The 17,448-nt window shown below is 51.1% G+C and overlaps 1 protein-coding gene across 6 annotated transcripts in view; it reads left to right on the forward strand.

Moving 5' to 3' along the window:
* IQSEC2 (IQ motif and Sec7 domain ArfGEF 2) overlaps window positions 1–17,448 on the forward strand; it is a 76,709-nt gene that overhangs the window by 51,390 nt on the left and 7,871 nt on the right. For all 6 annotated transcript variants that reach the window (XM_045832605.1, XM_045832611.1, XM_045832620.1 and 3 more), the window contains 8 exons: window positions 5,570–5,831; window positions 7,083–7,484; window positions 9,941–10,836; window positions 12,208–12,369; window positions 12,856–12,978; window positions 13,950–14,116; window positions 16,164–16,303; window positions 17,097–17,222. In XM_045832605.1, the coding sequence (XP_045688561.1) occupies window positions 5,570–5,831; window positions 7,083–7,484; window positions 9,941–10,836; window positions 12,208–12,369; window positions 12,856–12,978; window positions 13,950–14,116; window positions 16,164–16,303; window positions 17,097–17,222 (2,278 nt within the window). The remainder of the gene's footprint in view (window positions 1–5,569; window positions 5,832–7,082; window positions 7,485–9,940; window positions 10,837–12,207; window positions 12,370–12,855; window positions 12,979–13,949; window positions 14,117–16,163; window positions 16,304–17,096; window positions 17,223–17,448) is intronic.

The following is a 17,448-nucleotide window of genomic DNA, read 5'->3' on the forward strand; positions in this document are numbered from 1 at the left end:
GGCCATTGTTCTCGCACCAGGCACTTCTGCCTTCTCACCTCAGGCTTTCCTCCTGGGTACCTTCCTCACTCACACAGTCCACAAATATTCACCCAGTCTCTGGGCCTCTGCATGCCCCTGTGGGAAGATGTGGGGAGCTGGAGAATGTAGGGACTCCATTTTGGAGGGGCCGTTCAGTGCGGGGTGGTAAGAGCAGGAACCTTGGTATGATTTTTGGCTCCACCACTGCTGGGCACTGAGACTGTGGGCAAGCTATTTCATCTCTCAGCACCTCAGTTTCCTCATCTGTGTTACTGCCCTCAGGAGAACCACCCAGACCTTACAGGGTTGCTACGCCTAGAGGAAAGCAGGTACTTGGTAAATGGCAACTATTATTTTTACAACTGCAAAGAAGCAGAGCTAGGATTCAAACCCAGGTCTGTGTGCTTGCCAGACTGTGTTTGCCCGCTGTCTGCCCAGCCAGTCCTTTGATGGCTTCCTTCTGCCCTGCCAGCCCCTGTGCCAAGCCGGGCTGACCTGAGGTTTGGAAGCCCTGTGGCACTGGGATTGGACACCAGGAATAGTTTGCAAAGGAGCTATGGGACAAGACGGAGGTGACTGGAGTCCTTTGGCCCCTGGCTGGGTCCCATCTCCTTGTCCGGTCTTCTTCCAGCCTCATCTGGGTGTACTGATCTCATCTTGTTTTCTTGTCTCTCACTTCCGGTCCCCCCCTTCCAGCCCAAGTTGTCATGGGGATAGTCCTCAGCATCCCTGGCTTCCTCTTGCCCTCATCTTATGGTATCTATAGCAACAGCCCCCATTCATTTCCATGGCAACTGCATCCTCATCCCATCCCCTGCTGGCTGCCTGGCTCTGGGCAGTGCCAATAAAGGGAAGGAGGGAGAGAGACCTCCCATTAGGAACAGCAGCCGGGGAGGGTTGGTGCCTCTGCCATGAGCATGCTACCACAGATCCAGACAGAACATCCTGCCCTGCCTCTCCCCATCTTAGTGCCTTGACTCACAAGGTCCTTTACTCCTCATCTCTATCAACTGCTCTTAGCCAAGGCCCCATTCAATAGCTTTCTCCCCCAGGATGCCTTCAGGCAATAGGGGAACTAGCAGGGCTCTGGGCTTCGAGTCCCTGTTCTGCCTCTTGCTGGGACCTTTGGCAGTCAGTTCCCCCCTTCAGAGCCCTTCTCCTCACCTGCAGTGTAGGAATCCTAATTCTTCCTTCACATTTGCCATGCAGGTTAAATAATGTGCAGAAAATGCCTGACACAGGGAAGGTGCACTGTAAGTGCGAGTTTATTTTTATTCTGCTCAGCCACCCCCAAGCAGAAGGAATCTCTCTCCTGAGCTCCCCCAACACTTCCTCTGTTCCCCAGCCCTGAGAACTTTCAGCTTTGTACTGTGGTTATTTGTGACACATGGTTTATTTCCCCCAACGCAGAGGATGCTCTCAGTTTCCCCTGCAGAATATAGCCCAGTAGAGAGTGCACATCTGTGTGTGTGTGTGTGTGTGTGTGTGTGTGAGAGAGAGAGAGAGAGAGAGACAGAGACAGAGACAGAGAGACAGAGAGAGAGACAGAGATTTTCCATATGATCAGCATGTCCCTGAGTGTTTTGGGGGCTGTGAGTTAAGGCATTTCACTCCCCCAAGTCTCAGTGTTGGGAGCATTGCCATCAAGCACTGTCCTTTTTGCCAGGCCCTCTAGAGGGAGCCTGAGTTGACAGCCTGACTTCCCTGCTGCTATTCCCTTTGCAACCAAAACTGTGCGTCAAGCTCCCTAGGGTGGAATTGCCAAAGAATGGAGAGCCAGGGGGCAGCACTGAGCCAGAAGTGGAGAGAGTCAGTGAGAAGTTCTGAAAAGACATTTTGGACCCTGGATTTGCATCCTGACTTTCGTACTTAACAGCTGTGTGACCTTGAGCCAGTTTACATTATCTCTTTGAGCTTTAGTGTCCTCATCTAGAAAATAGTGTCAATGGTGCCTGCCTCAGTAAGTTGCAAGGCTTCAGTGAACCAATTAATGCCCTCGCCTTAAGGATCAAGCTGACTAGAGGGTCCTATGGCAGCACAAAGAAGGACCTGTAAACCAATCTGTGTGAAAGGGGAAGGCAGGCATGAAAGGGCACACCTCAGCTAAATGTTGAAGGGTGAGCAGGAGGTTGCTAGGCCAGGGTATTGGGGCAGAGGGTATATGAGGCAGGTTAGGAGAGCCATCCATGGCTGTGGTGAGGAAGCTGGAGGTTATCCCATGAATGATAATTCCTGAAATACCTGTTAGATCGTGATCGTGTCCCTCCTCTGCTCATCTCAGAGCAAAAACCAATCTTTATCATGGGCTCAGTACTCTTCATGATTTGGCCCCTTGTTACTCCTCTGATCTTATTTCATATCACTTTCCTTCCTGTCACTCTGCTCCAGCTAAACCGGAGCAGAGGAGTAACTGTTCCTCAATCATGCCAGGCATAGTTCTACCTCAGGGGCTTTGCACTAACTCTCCCTGCTCCCCCACCCCCACCATCTGCACTGTTCTTGCTTCAGATAACCACACAGCTCAGTTTCACTTCCATCAGGGCTCTGCTTATATGCCATTTTTTCAAAAAGACCTTCCCTGTCCACCACATCTAAGACAGCACTTTTTATTATTGTGCTGTAGTTTCCTTCCTAGCACTTTACCACTACCTGCAACGATAGTGTATATTTATAGTCTGCCTCTCCCACTAGAATGTCATCTCCCTGAGGGAACAAATCTTATGCATCTTGTTCACCGTTAAATTTGCAGCACCCAGCACTGTGCCTGGCACAGTGAAAGTGCTCAATCGTTGTTTGCTGGATGAGTCATGGGGAGCTCTGGAAGGGTTTTAGTGGGAGAGCAAAAGAGTCAGATTTGTACTTCAGAAAGCGCCCTCTCTCTCTCTCTCTCTGATCGTAGGATGGAGAACGGATTGGGTGCTGTGGTCAAAATTTAGGTGAGAGGACTTGTGTCTCCTCTCACCTAATAAGCCCACCAGAGCTCATTCACTGACTTCCTTACCCTGGGAGTTTTTTATTGAGCACCTACTCTGCTCCAGGCCTTGAGCTCTGTGTTCGTTAGGAGATTCCCAAATTCTCTTCTTGTGCTGGGATTCTGGGAGTCATGACCACAAATAGCGGTCACACTTTGCCAAAGCTAACCTGCACCATAAAAAGAAGGACAGGCATGCTGTGTGGGGGAGCTCAGAACAGGATCAGGCATCATTTCTGGTTGGAGGCGGGCTTCAGAACAGCTTCTTAGTGGTGGCATATGACCCGTGGGGGATTTTTCACATTGCAGATGGCAGAGATGATGGGGACTGCATTCTAGGTGAAAGGTACTGTGTGAGCAGCTTTGGAGGTGGAAAGCAGAGGAATACTGGGAAGAAACAGGATCTGGGCCAGGCTGGAGGGAAGGGTGGATGGGGTGGGGGACCGGCAGCCAACCCTGCAGCATGGCTTAATGTTTACGAGTGTGAGCTCTGGAGTCAGACTGCCTGGATCTGGACCCTGGCTCTACTGTTAGTAGCTGCGTGTGTCACTTAACCTCTCTAGGCCTCAGTTTCTTTATGTGTAAAATGAAGATAAATAACAACACCTATCTCATAGGGTTATTTTGAAGAGTAAGCATGTTATTATATGTGAAGTGGTAAGGGCAATGCATGAACATGCTACATGCTCTCTAGGCATTAGCAATTATTATCTTAGGCCTCAAATGCCACAGTAAGGAACTGGGGCTATCTCCTGTGGGCAGTGGGAGCTTTAGCTAGCTCATGAACAAAGGAGAAGGTTGATCAAAACTGAGCTGGAGCTGTGTAGTGGGAAAAAGAAGTTTGAGAGATGCTGGACAAAATTCTACAGCCCTCAGGGGGAGGAGAGAAGCATCTTAGATGCCTGTGGTAGGGACAAGGGGCTGGGCTGAGACTGACTCCTGGAGGGCGACTGCACAGGCCCCGGAGGCCCAGGAAAAAAGACAATTTGGGGTAAAGAGCAGCCTTCCAGTTTGTTTTTGCCTGGCTCCTAATAATGTTGCAGACTAATGCTTGCGAGCATGGAAGATGAATAGTGGGCGGGAGCTCCCGCTAGGGAGAAGCAGAACTCCTCCCGAGCAGCCCGGGACTCAGCCTCGCTGTTGCAGCTTCCCCACTGAGCCCAGCACCCCACCCAAATTGCTCTTCTGCAAGGCTAGCAGGCCTGTTGCAGCTCCAGCTCCTGCACTGGTAGAGAGCTCCCCTACACCCACCGCAGCTCTCCTCTGCCCTGCACCCTGGCCTTTGCTAAGTAAGGGCTGAAAAGTGGCCCCTTAATCCTTTCACTAAACAATAACTCCCTCAACCTGGTGCCTGCCCAAACCAGACCATTACCTGGGCCCAACCACACCCATTCCCCCTATCCTACAACCCCCTCCAGGCCTCACCAGATATCCTCTCCTGAGTCCCTTCCCTGTCCCCCCACCTCTGTGGCTCTGCACCATGCCCTCTGGGCTCAGGGTGTCTGAGCTCTGTCGCCACCTGGGTTCCCTGGCAGCCTGGTTGCCATGGCACCATGGGAGCGGGTCAGGTGGAACAACAGCTCTGGGTAACCAGGGAGGGCAAGGCCCAGTGCCCAGCTCCTGCCACTATTCAGCCTTGAGACCCCTGTCTCCCTCCCCCAGCTGAGCCGAGGAGGCCATGAGGAGAAAAAGGAAGCTGCCCCGCAGGGCAGCTCTTTACCTGTGAGGATGCTGGATGGGAGGCACCGCCCACTGTTGCTGAGCCCTGTGCCTTAGCAGCCAGGGAACCCTGGGAACTGGCCATGCCCAAGTCCAGGCATCTAAAGGCAGGGGTGGGGCTGCAGGGGGCAGGGTTGGACAAGGAGGGGAGAGCTTGGATGCCCAGGATGCCAGGAGTGCGCCTTGGGTGTGGGGAGAGGGCTGACCTGGAATTGTGCTGGGGATCGGGCAAGGAGGGAAACCACAGAACAGTTGTGTCGGGGACAGGGCCATGAGGGGATAGAGCTATAAGGGAAAGAGGTGTGGGGGAGGGACGGAGCTCTAAGGGAACTGGTCCCTGAAGGGAAGGAGGATTTGGAAATGGAACTATTAGGACAAGACTATTAGAAAAAGGGACTTATGGAGACATGATCAGAAAGAAACTAGTCTGGGGATAAGTCTGTGGTGGGATATGGCCATGAGGGGGCCAGGCAGTGAAGGGGGTGAGTAGGACTGGGGCCAAGACTGAGAAGACCAAGCCTTAAAGGAAAGCAGTCTAGAGGATGAAGCTGTGAGGAGACGGGGTCTGTGAGGGGGGAGGGACACTTGAGGATGGAGCTGTGAGAGAATGGGGCTGATGTGGAATGAGGATAGCACTATGAAGGCAAGGGGGGCTGAAGGAAGGGACCATGAGGGTAGTGAGGAGACAGCTTGGGGGGTAGGACTCCTTTCTGGCATTTAATTGTTAGGGTCTTTGTGTCTGTGAAGAAGCCTCAGGAGGTGGGGTTGCCAGAAGGAATCTAATCCACATGCTCCGTCTGGCCCAGCAGACCTGTCCTTTGTTCCCACATCCTGGCTCATCTTATCTCATCCCCGCAGTGTGGAGGGTGATGCCCCAGGCAGTGACCTGAGCACAGCGGTTGATAGTCCTGGGAGCCAACCCCCATACCGGCTGAGCCAGCTGCCCCCCACCAGCAGCCACATGGGGGGCTCCCCTGCTGGGGTGGGCCTTCCTTGGGCTCAGCGGGCTCGCCTCCAGCCAGCCAGTGTTGCCCTGAGGAAGCAGGAGGAGGAGGAGATAAAGCGTTCCAAGGCCCTGTCCGACAGCTACGAACTCTCCACGGACCTGCAGGACAAGAAGGTACGGCAGACATGGCTCTGACTGAGAATGAAAGTAGGAGTAGAGGAATGAGAGAGCCAAGGGAGGGATTGGGATGTGGCACTTCGGGGTGGTCTGCAGAGAGAGAGAGACAGTGAGACTGGAATGGGAGAAGACTGGCTCCAGGACCCTTCACCCTGCTGGGGATGCATTCACCACCTAGTCACCAAGCCTTGATTCCCTCAGCAAGCACACTCCTTGAGCTCCGTGCTGAGCACTGGAGATGTAAAAATGAATGAGCCCTGGACCCAGTTCTCAAAAATTTCAGTCTAAGGGGAGAAGCAAACACATAAGTTGACAATTTCAGAAGAGTGTGCTATAGTGTATTACATATAGCACACAAGATAGTGTTTGACTAAAGTGGGGGCACAAAATACTATGTATAGAAAACAACTGGAAGGATATATACCACAATGTTAAATGTGGTTATGCCTAGGTGTTGGGACTTTAAGTGACCCAACCTTCCTTCCTTCCTTCCTTCCTTTCCTCTCTCCCCGCTCCGCATCGCCCTCCCACTCCTCCCCTCTCTATCTCTTCCTCCTTCTTGCTCCCAGTTTTTCTTTCCTTCTTACTCTCTTCTCCCTCCTCCTCCCTCCCTCCCTCCCTCCCTTCCTCCCCCTCCCTTCCTTCCTTCCTTCCTTTGTCTCTCTCTTTCTCTTCCCCTCTCCCTCTCTCTCTCTCTCCCTTCCTCCCTCCCCCTCTCTCCCTCTCTCCCTCCCTCCCCCCTCCCTTCCTTCCTTCCTCTGTCTCTTTCTCTCTTCCCCTCTCCCTCTCTCTCTCTCTCTCCTCTCTCTCCCCCCCTCCCCTCCCTTCCTCCCTCCCCCCTCTCTCCCTCCCTCCCCCCTCCCTCCCCCCCTCCCTTCCTTCCTTCCTCTGTCTCTCTCTTTCTCTCTTCCCCTCTCCCTCTCTCTCTCTCCCCCCCTCCCTCCCTCCCCCTCTCTCCCTCCGCGCCCTTCCTTCTTTCCTTTTTTTGACTTCTCTATTTTGTCTAACTTTTTTTTGGAATACTATCTACTTCTTGTAAATAAAAAAAAAGAGAGAAAAACCACAGTCCCGTCCCATGTAACAAGTGCTATCTGAGACTAGAGTGAAAGACAATGCTCCGGGGGCAGCCTGGCGCATTCAGGCAGCTGTAGGCAGTTAGCTGCAAGGTGGCGGCGGTGTCCTTGAGGTCCAGGGAGATGAGGCTGTAGTGAATGTCTGACCTTGTTCCTGTCAAACCTCCCCTGCCAGGTGGAAATGCTGGAAAGGAAGTATGGGGGCTCCTTCCTGAGCCGCAGGGCCGCCAGGACCATCCAGACGGCCTTCCGCCAGTACCGCATGAACAAGAACTTTGAGCGGCTCCGCAGCTCAGCTTCAGAAAGCCGCATGTCCCGACGTATCATCCTTTCCAACATGAGGATGCAGTTCTCCTTTGAGGAGTATGAGAAGGCACAGAACCCCGCGTACTTCGAGGGCAAGCCTGCCTCGCTGGACGAGGGTGCCATGGCTGGTGCCCGGAGCCACCGGCTTGAACGGGGACTCCCATATGGAGGCTCTTGTGGAGGGGGCATCGATGGTGGAGGAAGCTCTGTCACCACATCTGGAGAGTTTTCCAATGACATCACAGAACTCGAGGACTCCTTCTCCAAGCAGGTCAGCATCCCTGAGAAGGGCCTTCCCTTCCCATCCCTATGTTCCGGCTACTCCTACCACTTTTTACCTATAGTTCAAACTAGAAGGTGTTGCCCAACAGGCATTTAAGAACAATGACCAGTAGGGACTATGGGAACAATGAAGAACAGTTGACAAAATGCGGGAACCACGGGGGTCGGTGTGGAGGCTCTGGCCTTCAGGGGTTCATTCCCCCTTTCCAGGTACCTAGGGCCAGAGGTTTAAAGACCATTGGGGGTCACCCTTGGGTCAGGTAGTTCATCAGCGTGGGGAGTTGGGAGGCCTGGCCCATCTCTCCATGTTGGAATGTAGCACCCTGCAGCTCTCTGGGAGGGAGCCCACCCACCGGAAGGCAGGAACTCCTGGGTACTTGTTAGGGGTGAGGAAACAATTGGCAAGACCAAAAATTATATAGTTAAAACAAGCAAATTAAAAATCTGGGTGTATAAAACACATAAAAACATTAAAAATCTCACTCTTTGGAACTTGATCTACTATCAAATTAAGGCCTAATAACAGGTGATGAGCACTTACTGTGCATACGTCATAATGACCTGTGAGATGGGGGCTTACCCCAATCTTCCAGGGAACACGACTATGGCTCTGAGACACTGAAAGGTGTAATGACTCTTCCGAATTGGATTGGAACTCAGCTCTGTCTGGTTCCAAAGCCCACGCCCTTTCACTTACACCACAACACCACAGACCGGGCTCTGTGCTGGGTACCGTGGGGGAGACAGAGGAACCACCAGGGTCCTTGTTCTCAAGGACCTCCCAGGCCAGTAGCTCTCAGGGATCTAATGGCCAACACATGTGCACATGACTGTATCCTAAAATAGAATGTGGTCAGAGCCATGAGAAAGGATCACATGGGAACCTAGAAGACAGAGAAGAAATTTTCTTCTGGGAGGACCAGAGAAGGCGTCTTTGAGAAAACAGCAATGGTGGTGGGCCTTACGTGACAGATACGGTTTAGCAAGTTAAAGCTAGGTGGCTTACATAGGCATTGCATCAGCAAAAGCATGGAAAGGTGGGAATGTAGAGGGCACTGATGGTAGTGGGAAGAATATTCTGGGCTTGGGTGTGACGGCACAGCTGCTCAGGTGCAAATTCCAACTCTGGCATTTCCCAGCTGTGTGACCTTGGGTAAGCTGTTTAACCTCACTGAAACATGACCAATAACATGGAGGTAGAACTTTATTTTTAGAGTTCTTCTGGAGATTCATTTCAGCTAGGTAATATATGCAAAAATACCTAGTATTTTGTAATATATACAAAAATCTAAATCACTCATGTATTCACTCATACAACAAACATTAATTGAACATCTCTTCTCTGTCAAGAAATGTGTTGAGCTGAATTAGAAAGAGAGAAACTGGGCCTGAACCCATCCTTCAGGGAAGAGAGGCGAGAAGGGACTCACAGTCTGGTGAGAAGATCAAGGAACCAGGCCTAAGCCCAGCTCTCAGTGCTATCCAAGTCTGATGGGGAAATGTATTAGTTATTTATTGGTGTGTAACGAATGACTGTTTAAAACGGAACTGAAAGACTGAGCTTAAACAGCAAATATTGTCTCTGAGGGCAGTGGCTTGGCTGGTGGTTCTGGCTTAGGGTCTCTCATGAGGCTGTACTGAAGCTGTAGGGTGGGACCGCAATCACTGAAGACTCAATTGAGGCTGACAGATCTGCTTCCAAGCTCACTCGCTTGGCTGTTGGCAAGAGGATTTAGGTTCTCACTACATGGATCTCTCGATAGGGCTGTGCACAGCGTGGCTTTCCCTGGAGCAAAGGGTCTGAGAGAGAGAAAGCACAAGCCAGTGAGAGTCCTCAGGACAGAAGTTGCAGTCTTCCTTAACCTATTCTTGGAGGTGATATGTCATCACTTCTGACATATGCTACCAATCCCACAGACCAACCCCAGGACAGTATGGTACACAAGGGTGTGAATACCAGGAGGCAGGAATCATTGGGGGCCAGTTGACAGGCTGAATACCACAGGGAGGCAGAGTTTGCCAGCCATGGTCTAGATTCTCAAGGCTAAATCATATGGGTTTCCTAAGACAGAACGAGACAGATGGCTTTGGAAACCCAGAGGAAGCTGGGGTTTTGGTTCACCCATGGGATGGCAGAGGCAGAAATGTGGATTCAATGAAGGAGGACGTGGCATTTGGCTTGGGTTTATATGGACATTGAAGAGGTATTGGGATATCTGAGAGTGAACCTTGTGGCCATTACTCCCTGCTCTTGTGAGGTCACAATGGTTGCCTGGGAGCTGGGGAGGGGAATCCCTTTTCTTGGCTGACCAACCAAGAACTTTCCCCTATTCCCTCCCCTTCCCTTCCTCCCTCATCCCCACCTTTCTACCATCCCATCAACCTTCCCTTCATCTTCCCTTCCTTTCTCTCCCTTTCCCTCTTCCCCTTTCCCTCCAAACACAGGTAAAGTCTTTGGCTGAATCCATTGATGAGGCCTTAAACTGCCACCCATCGGGGCCCATGTCTGAGGAGACAGGATCAGCCCAACTGGAGAAACGAGAGTCGAAGGAACAGCAAGAGGACAGCTCAGCCACATCCTTCAGTGACCTTCCCCTCTACTTGGATGACCCAGTTCCCCCACCATCCCCTGAACGGCTGCCCAGCACAGAGCCCCCACCCCAGGGCCGGCCTGAGTTCTGGGCACAGGCCCCTCTCCCACCAGTTCCTGCATCAGGGCCATCAGGGACCCGGGAAGATGGTAGCCGTGAGGAAGGCACTCGAAGGGGGCCTGGGTGCTTGGAGTGTCGAGATTTCCGGCTGCGGGCCGCCCACCTTCCCCTGCTTACCATTGAGCCTCCTAGTGACAGCTCTGTGGACCTGAGTGACCGCTCAGATCGCGGCTCTGTCCACCGCCAGCTGGTGTATGAGGCTGATGGCTGCAGCCCCCATGGGACCCTAAAGCACAAGGGGCCACCAAGCAGGGCCCCGATCCCACACCGCCACTACCCAGCCCCAGAGGGCCCAGCCCCAGCCCCACCAGGGCCTCTGCCACCAGCCCCCAACAGTGGCACTGGGCCCAGTGGTGTGGCTGGGGGTCGGAGGTTGGGGAAGTGTGAGGCAGCAGGGGAGAACTCTGATGGTGGAGATAATGAGAGCCTTGAAAGCTCCAGCAATTCCAACGAGACCATCAACTGCAGCTCTGGCTCCTCTTCGAGGGACAGCCTGAGGGAGCCTCCAGCCACTGGCCTGTGCAAGCAGACTTACCAGAGAGAGACGAGGCACAGCTGGGACTCACCAGCCTTCAACAACGATGTGGTGCAGAGGCGGCATTACAGAATCGGCCTCAACCTCTTCAATAAGTATGTGCTTCCCATTCCTGCCCCCCCTTGTCCCTTTCTACCCTGCCACTGGGCACTTTGACCCCTGGGGCTGAACTCCAAGCAGTGATCTGCCTCTGCCACCTTCTCATTTCGTGGATGGTGTTTCTCCCCAGCCATTCAGTGAAGATTGAAAACAGGGTGGCAGAGTAGAAAGTCCCCCAACACACCCATCAGAGGCACTTCTAGTCCGAGCACTGCTTCTGACTGGCTGTGTGATCTTGGGTGAGATGCTCCCCTCTCTGGGCCCCAGTTCACTATCTATATAATGGATTTTGAACCTGGGGTCCCCCACCTCCCCTTTTTGGTGGGGAGCTGATGTGCTACGTAAAGAGCCCTGCTCTGAGACACAGGAGACCTGGACCCTATCCTGACTTGGGCCAGACTCGCTGTGTAGGCCCTGGGCAAGGTGGGTTCCTTCCTTGGGCTTCAATGTTTCCATCTGTCGACTAGTAAGATGTGTATATTTGAGTACTGGGGGGCAGGGTGGAGTGCTAGACTAGTCAGTAACCAGGACCAAGCTCTTTCTAGATGCCTGGTCCTGGGCCAGGTACTTAGGAGTGGGGTGGGAGTGTGACATGTGATTTGAAAATAGAAAATAAATGTCTTACATGTAGCCTATTAGACACTGCCACCTATATTTCAGTCTCAGAATAACTCAGCAAGGTGGGTGGTAGTGTTCCTATTTTATGGAGAAGGATCTGAGGCTTGAAGAAGTAAAGGGAATTGTCCCAAGTCATGCGTGATAAGTGATGGGTCTAAGACTCCTGTCCCACCAGAGTATTTTTCAAATTCTAGCATCGTGGGATCCTAAGACTCTGGTCTCCGAATATGGGATAGTTCAGACGCAGATTTGGCTGTGTGGAAAGTAGAGAGCGCCTTGTTTATAGACATGCTCAGAGGCTGGCCGATACCTGTCTAGGGGGCACGTGGGATAAGAAGCAAGGTAGCCTCTTCACTTCTTTCCTAAACTGATGGTCTGGGACTCAGAAAAAAGGGCTTAGCCTGGAGCTCAGGCCCTCTCCCAGGAGTCCTCAGTGCCTGCTGGGAAGATCAAAGTTCCCGGCACACACCAGGCTCTCACTAAATCTGAATTTTCTTTCCATTACAGTGTAGCTCTAGTGAAGGAGGAAGTTGAGTTGAGGGTGCCTTGGAATTTTGAAGCTCTGTGAAATGGGAAAGTGGCTTCCTCTCCTTTTCTTCCATGTATAAGAAAGGGATTGAATCAAATTATGTATTTGACTTCCTTGCTTCTCCAAGGTCACGGTTGGGCCCAAAATGAGTTCAAGAAATGGGACAGAGGGCACCATTCTAGGAGGACAGTCATCTCATCTACCTCTTCTCTTTCTGCAGGAAGCCAGAGAAGGGTATCCAGTATCTGATCGAGCGGGGTTTCTTGTCAGACACACCAGTGGGAGTGGCTCATTTCATCCTGGAACGGAAAGGCCTCAGCCGGCAGATGATAGGGGAATTCCTAGGGAACCGGCAGAAACAGTTCAACAGAGATGTGCTGGAGTGAGGACCCCAGGATGGGGCAGACCGGGCCAGGGATTCCTGGAAAAGGAGGGCAAGAGGGAGGAAGGGGGCAGCCTTTCCTTTCTGCTCAGATAAACTTACAAAATGGGATAAATAGCCTTTCCCGCTCCTATACCCTTGTGCCCCAAAGAGGCCTGATCTCTCTTGACCCTATTCCTAAAGTCTTCTGGGTGGCCCCAGGTAAGACATGCTTATCCTATGGCCTTCTTTGGGCCTCAGTTTTCCCATCTCTGAAATGAGTGGGTCAATGGAAAAGACTCTTAGAAACCATGTGTCTGGACCTGATTTTTCAGGGGTGGATTCAATTTTCAATGTTCTGTCCCTGTACGTACTTACTTGGGCCACGGGTCCATATTGCGTGCATGTCTATCAGTGGGGGTGTTTGTCCATTTGAGCTGGTCAGGGTGGGTCAGAGGTTTTCTGCAGAGGAATTAAGAATGTCACACCCCTTTCTTTGCTCCTCAGCTGTGTGGTGGATGAGATGGACTTCTCCTCCATGGATTTGGATGATGCACTCAGGAAGTTCCAGTCCCATATCCGGGTTCAGGGCGAAGCCCAGAAAGTGGAGCGACTCATAGAAGCTTTCAGGTGCGCCTGTTCCCCACTGCTGAAGCTGCCTTTCCTTATCTTGGCGGGGGGGGGCAGCATAATGTGTCTGCAGATCCCCTCTCTGAGCCTCATACTTTCCTCATCAGAAAAGGGCAGTTATACATCCTATCTTGCAAGGCAGATAAGTTGTGAGGATCAGAGGTAATGTGCATGAAGTGTCTAGCTTAGCATCTGGACATGGGTCTCCGATAAGTGATGACAACATCAGCAACAATAGCTAATGTTCGTTGGGTATTTACCAGGTTTCAGGGCACTTTGCATGATTATTTCACAGAATACAAGAACCCTATAATGTAGGTGCCTCTATTATTATTTCCATTTTGCAGATGAGAAGTTAGAAGTTTAGACAGGTGAAGTAACTTTCCCAGAGCCACACAGTGTGAGTAAGTGGTGGAACCAGGATTTGAACTCAAGCGTGTCTGACTCCACAACCCTTAACTCTTATCCTCTACTATGAATGCTGCAGAGTTCAGGCAGTCCTTGGTATAAACCGTGGCCCCACCACTTTGGGGGTATTTAGAGGAGACACAGGAGAGTTGCTGAAAACTTGTTTCCCGTAATGGGAGAAGGATTTGCTTTGCAACCAAAAAGATCTGGATTTTCATCCTGGCTTCCCCATTTATCAGCTCTATTACTTTGGGCAAATTACCATATCACTTGGGGGTCTCAAGTCACTTCAGCTGTAAAATGGGGCTGCTAATAGCTACCTTGCAGGACTGTGATAGAATGACATAAGACATGTGCATAAATCCTCTGGCAGAGTTCAGTAAAAGGTAGTGAGTGTGAGTTTTATGCACTGGTCTTGGGGAAACTCTAAAGAAAAAAAGACAGACGTAGAAGGCTTGGGATTACTTCTCAAAGGAGAGGGTTGGTGGTGCCAGACTTGGAGGATGGTGGGTCGGTAGAGATTACTGATGCCTGACCCTGGCCCTGACCCCTCCTGCCTGCAGCCAGCGGTACTGTGTGTGTAACCCAGCCCTCGTGCGCCAGTTCCGGAACCCAGACACCATCTTCATCCTTGCTTTTGCCATCATCCTCCTCAATACTGACATGTACAGTCCCAGCGTCAAGGCTGAACGCAAGATGAAACTAGATGACTTCATCAAGAACCTGAGAGGTGACCCCACACCTCCCTATCAGCTTTTCCTGTCCTTCCCCTGGGAAGGGAAAGTGGGCAGGGTGAGGGGCGTGGGGTGGGGGGAAGGCTCCCTGGAAATTAACCTGTGATGCTCTCACTTTCTGCTAAGACTGGATGTTCCCAGGGCATTCCCTCATTAATTCACTCAATAGTTTGTACATCTACTCATTCCCACACTGAATATTGACCGAGCATGTCCTAAACAAGAGAGATAAAAACCCCGACTCTTACAGAGCTAATGCTAACTCACCCAGTCATTCATGTGTTCATTCACTCATCACTCCCTCCTTTTTTCTCTTCTTTATTTATACCCATAAAGACTCACTCAATTATTTTAGTATCCTTCCCTCTTCTTATGCATTTGTTTTTTAACTCAACCAGCCAGCCAGCCAGTTGACACTAACCGAGTGCCTCAGGTGTGCCAGGTGCTGTGATGGGTGCTGAGGGCAGTGGAGTGGCATCTGCCATAGTCCCTACCCTAAGAGAGCTCCTGTTTGTGGGAGAAACTGACTTACAGTACCAGAGACACAGCATAAGGCAGAAAGCAAACAGAGATATCAGACCATGATGTTGAGCAGGCCAAAAGCATGGTCAGAGCTCAGAGGAGGGAGGGCCCATCTCCAACAGGCTTCCTGAAGGAAGCAGTATTCATTTTAAGGTGGATCTTGAAAGCACAGATAATGTGGCAGAATGGTGGCGATAAAGAAAGAATAACAAAGGCACCCAAGTAGGAAAGTGTAAAATTGTCCAGCTAATAACAGAGATGGGGTAGATGACCCAGTCAGAAAGGGCAGTTGGAACCAATACACAAAGGCCCTGAGTGCCAGGTTAAGGGTGTCACCTTTTTTCTTGGCTGGTCAGGCCCAGCCTCTCACCAAAGAGAAGCCTTTTAAAAATGGCACAGATGTTAGGATTATTGAAACAGAAACAAAAGAAGGAAATAGAATTGCAGAAAAACAAGCAGACAAGACAAATTTGATTTGCTGACCTTCAGGGTTTTCACAGTCGATGAGTTAACCCTTCTGACAGTTGAGGTCAAAAGGCTGTGTGATGAAGGATGTTCCTTTAGCACCTGTGCAAGGAGCAGGCATGGCATGTCGTCGTTTCTTTTTTTGGAATCCTCACCCAGGATATGTTTTATTGATTTTAGAGAGAGAGAGACATTGATGTGATGGAGAAACATCGATTGGCTCCCACACACGCCCCGGCCGGGGATTGAACCGGAAACATTTTGGTGCACGGGACAACTCTCCTACCAATGAAGCAACCCAGCCAGGGCTGGCATTTCTTTTAATCACCCCAAATTGTGCCCCCTGGAGGCAATCATGGTTGATATTTTGGTGTATTCCAGTCTTTTTTCCTACACTCATGTAACTTTTCATGAAGTCAAGATCCTACATACAACTTGCCCTGCTCTTTTCACTGAATTTGCTAGAGGAATTTTCTCATGCTTTTTGTAAATGTCAAATTTTTAATAGCTATAGATTATTTTATTAAACAGACATACTCAGCTTTACCTAGTTGTTCCTCTATTGTCAGAACTTGGGTTGTTTCAAAAAATTCCCCTCAGTAGCGCTTCTACATGTCTGTGTACATGTCTCTGAGTAGTTTCTTAGGGCAGACTGCTAGGACAGGAATCACTGAGTTACTTAGGCTCTTGCCAAATTACCTTCCAAAATAGTTATGTTACTATATGTGCCCACTTCCTTGCACTCTTTCTAACACTAGATCTTATCACTCAACATTATTTTTGCCAGTTGGAAAGGCAAAAAAAGTATCAGATTGTTTTAATCACAATATGATCTGACTTGTTTAGACAAAATCCCCACGCTGGGGAGGAAAGCAACTGCCTCTCTAGTTGAGCGATGGCTTTCCTGGCTGATCCTGATAAAAGGATTGAGGGTGCCTACTCCTTCTACTCCTGGCTATTGTTATGGCCCAGGCCTGCATGTGGGGTTCTGTGGAGAACACCTGCTACCCACTCCCCACATTTATGCCATATACCTATGTTACTCCCCCTATGCAGGGGTTGACAACGGTGAAGACATCCCTCGAGACCTCCTGGTGGGCATCTACCAGCGGATCCAGGGGCGTGAACTGCGGACCAATGATGACCATGTGTCCCAGGTGCAGGCTGTGGAGCGCATGATTGTGGGCAAGAAGCCGGTAAGTGACTTGTGTGGCTTCAAAGGAGACAGGGTTTGGGTTGGCCTCTGCCACCAAGTGGTAAGTCAGTGTCCCTCTCTGAGCCCTAGACCCACCTCACTTGCCAAATGGAGTGGGTGATAATGCATTCCTCAGGGGTCACGATGTGCACTGAGACACTCTGTGGGAATGTATCTAGTGCGCTGCAGGGCACACGGTGGGTACTGTCTCAGTCTTAGCATCCTTCCCACCTCTGGTTTTGTCTGTCCATCCCAAGTGAGGAGCCAAGCCAATACTTGATAACCAAAGTCAAGAACACATTGTAGTCTTTTAGTCAACCAATATTGATGGATGCCTTTCCACCGAGCCCAGCATTTCACTGGGCACCAGGGATGCAGATATGAATCACACACACACTCTGTCCTTGGGGACGCTCACAGGCCCAGAGCGGGGCAGGGGAGAGGGGGTGTGAGACAAAGACACAATACTTCTGCCTTACAGTTAGTTTAGGGGAGCACAAAGGAGGGAGAGGTCGTTTTCAGTCCTTGGAGAGCAGGAATGGCTTCTTGGAATAAATGGCACTAGAGCTAGGATTCAGAGGAAGAGTGGAGTGTGGCCATATGAAACTGGGCCAGAAAGGCATTCCAGACAGAGGGAACTCCCGGGGCAAAGGCAAGGCAGCAGAAAAGCCTGGGCATTTGTTTCTTAGGCTCCTTGTGTGTATCAGAGGGAAATGTCCTCTTGCAGTCAACGTTAAGGTGCCTGAAGCTGCCTTGCTGGTCTTGCTGACACCTATTTCTTCCTGCCTGTCTAGGTCCTGTCTCTTCCTCACCGTAGACTGGTTTGCTGCTGCCAGCTATATGAGGTGCCAGATCCAAACCGCCCCCAGAGGCTAGGGTTGCATCAGCGGGAAGTCTTCCTCTTCAACGACCTCCTCGTGGTAAGAGCACTGTAGGAGAGGAGATGGAGAGGAGGCGGTGAGCTGGGCCCCTGTGCGCTGGGAACCGTGTGAACAGTAGTGCAGATAGGGTGGGCGTGGTGCTCTGCCATGTGTTCTCTCTCTGTGGTCCTGGGCAAGGTATAGGCTCCCCCTGCTCCCCGCTTTACCTCCTGGATCCATTTGGAGGTAGGGACAGCCACACGAGGGCAGAAAACATGAGGATCAG

The sequence above is a fragment of the Phyllostomus hastatus genome, unplaced genomic scaffold (genome assembly GCF_019186645.2).
Source record: "Phyllostomus hastatus isolate PE091 unplaced genomic scaffold, TTU_PhHast_1.1 phas_contig_10, whole genome shotgun sequence".
In the NCBI taxonomy this organism is placed as follows: domain Eukaryota; kingdom Metazoa; phylum Chordata; class Mammalia; order Chiroptera; family Phyllostomidae; genus Phyllostomus; species Phyllostomus hastatus.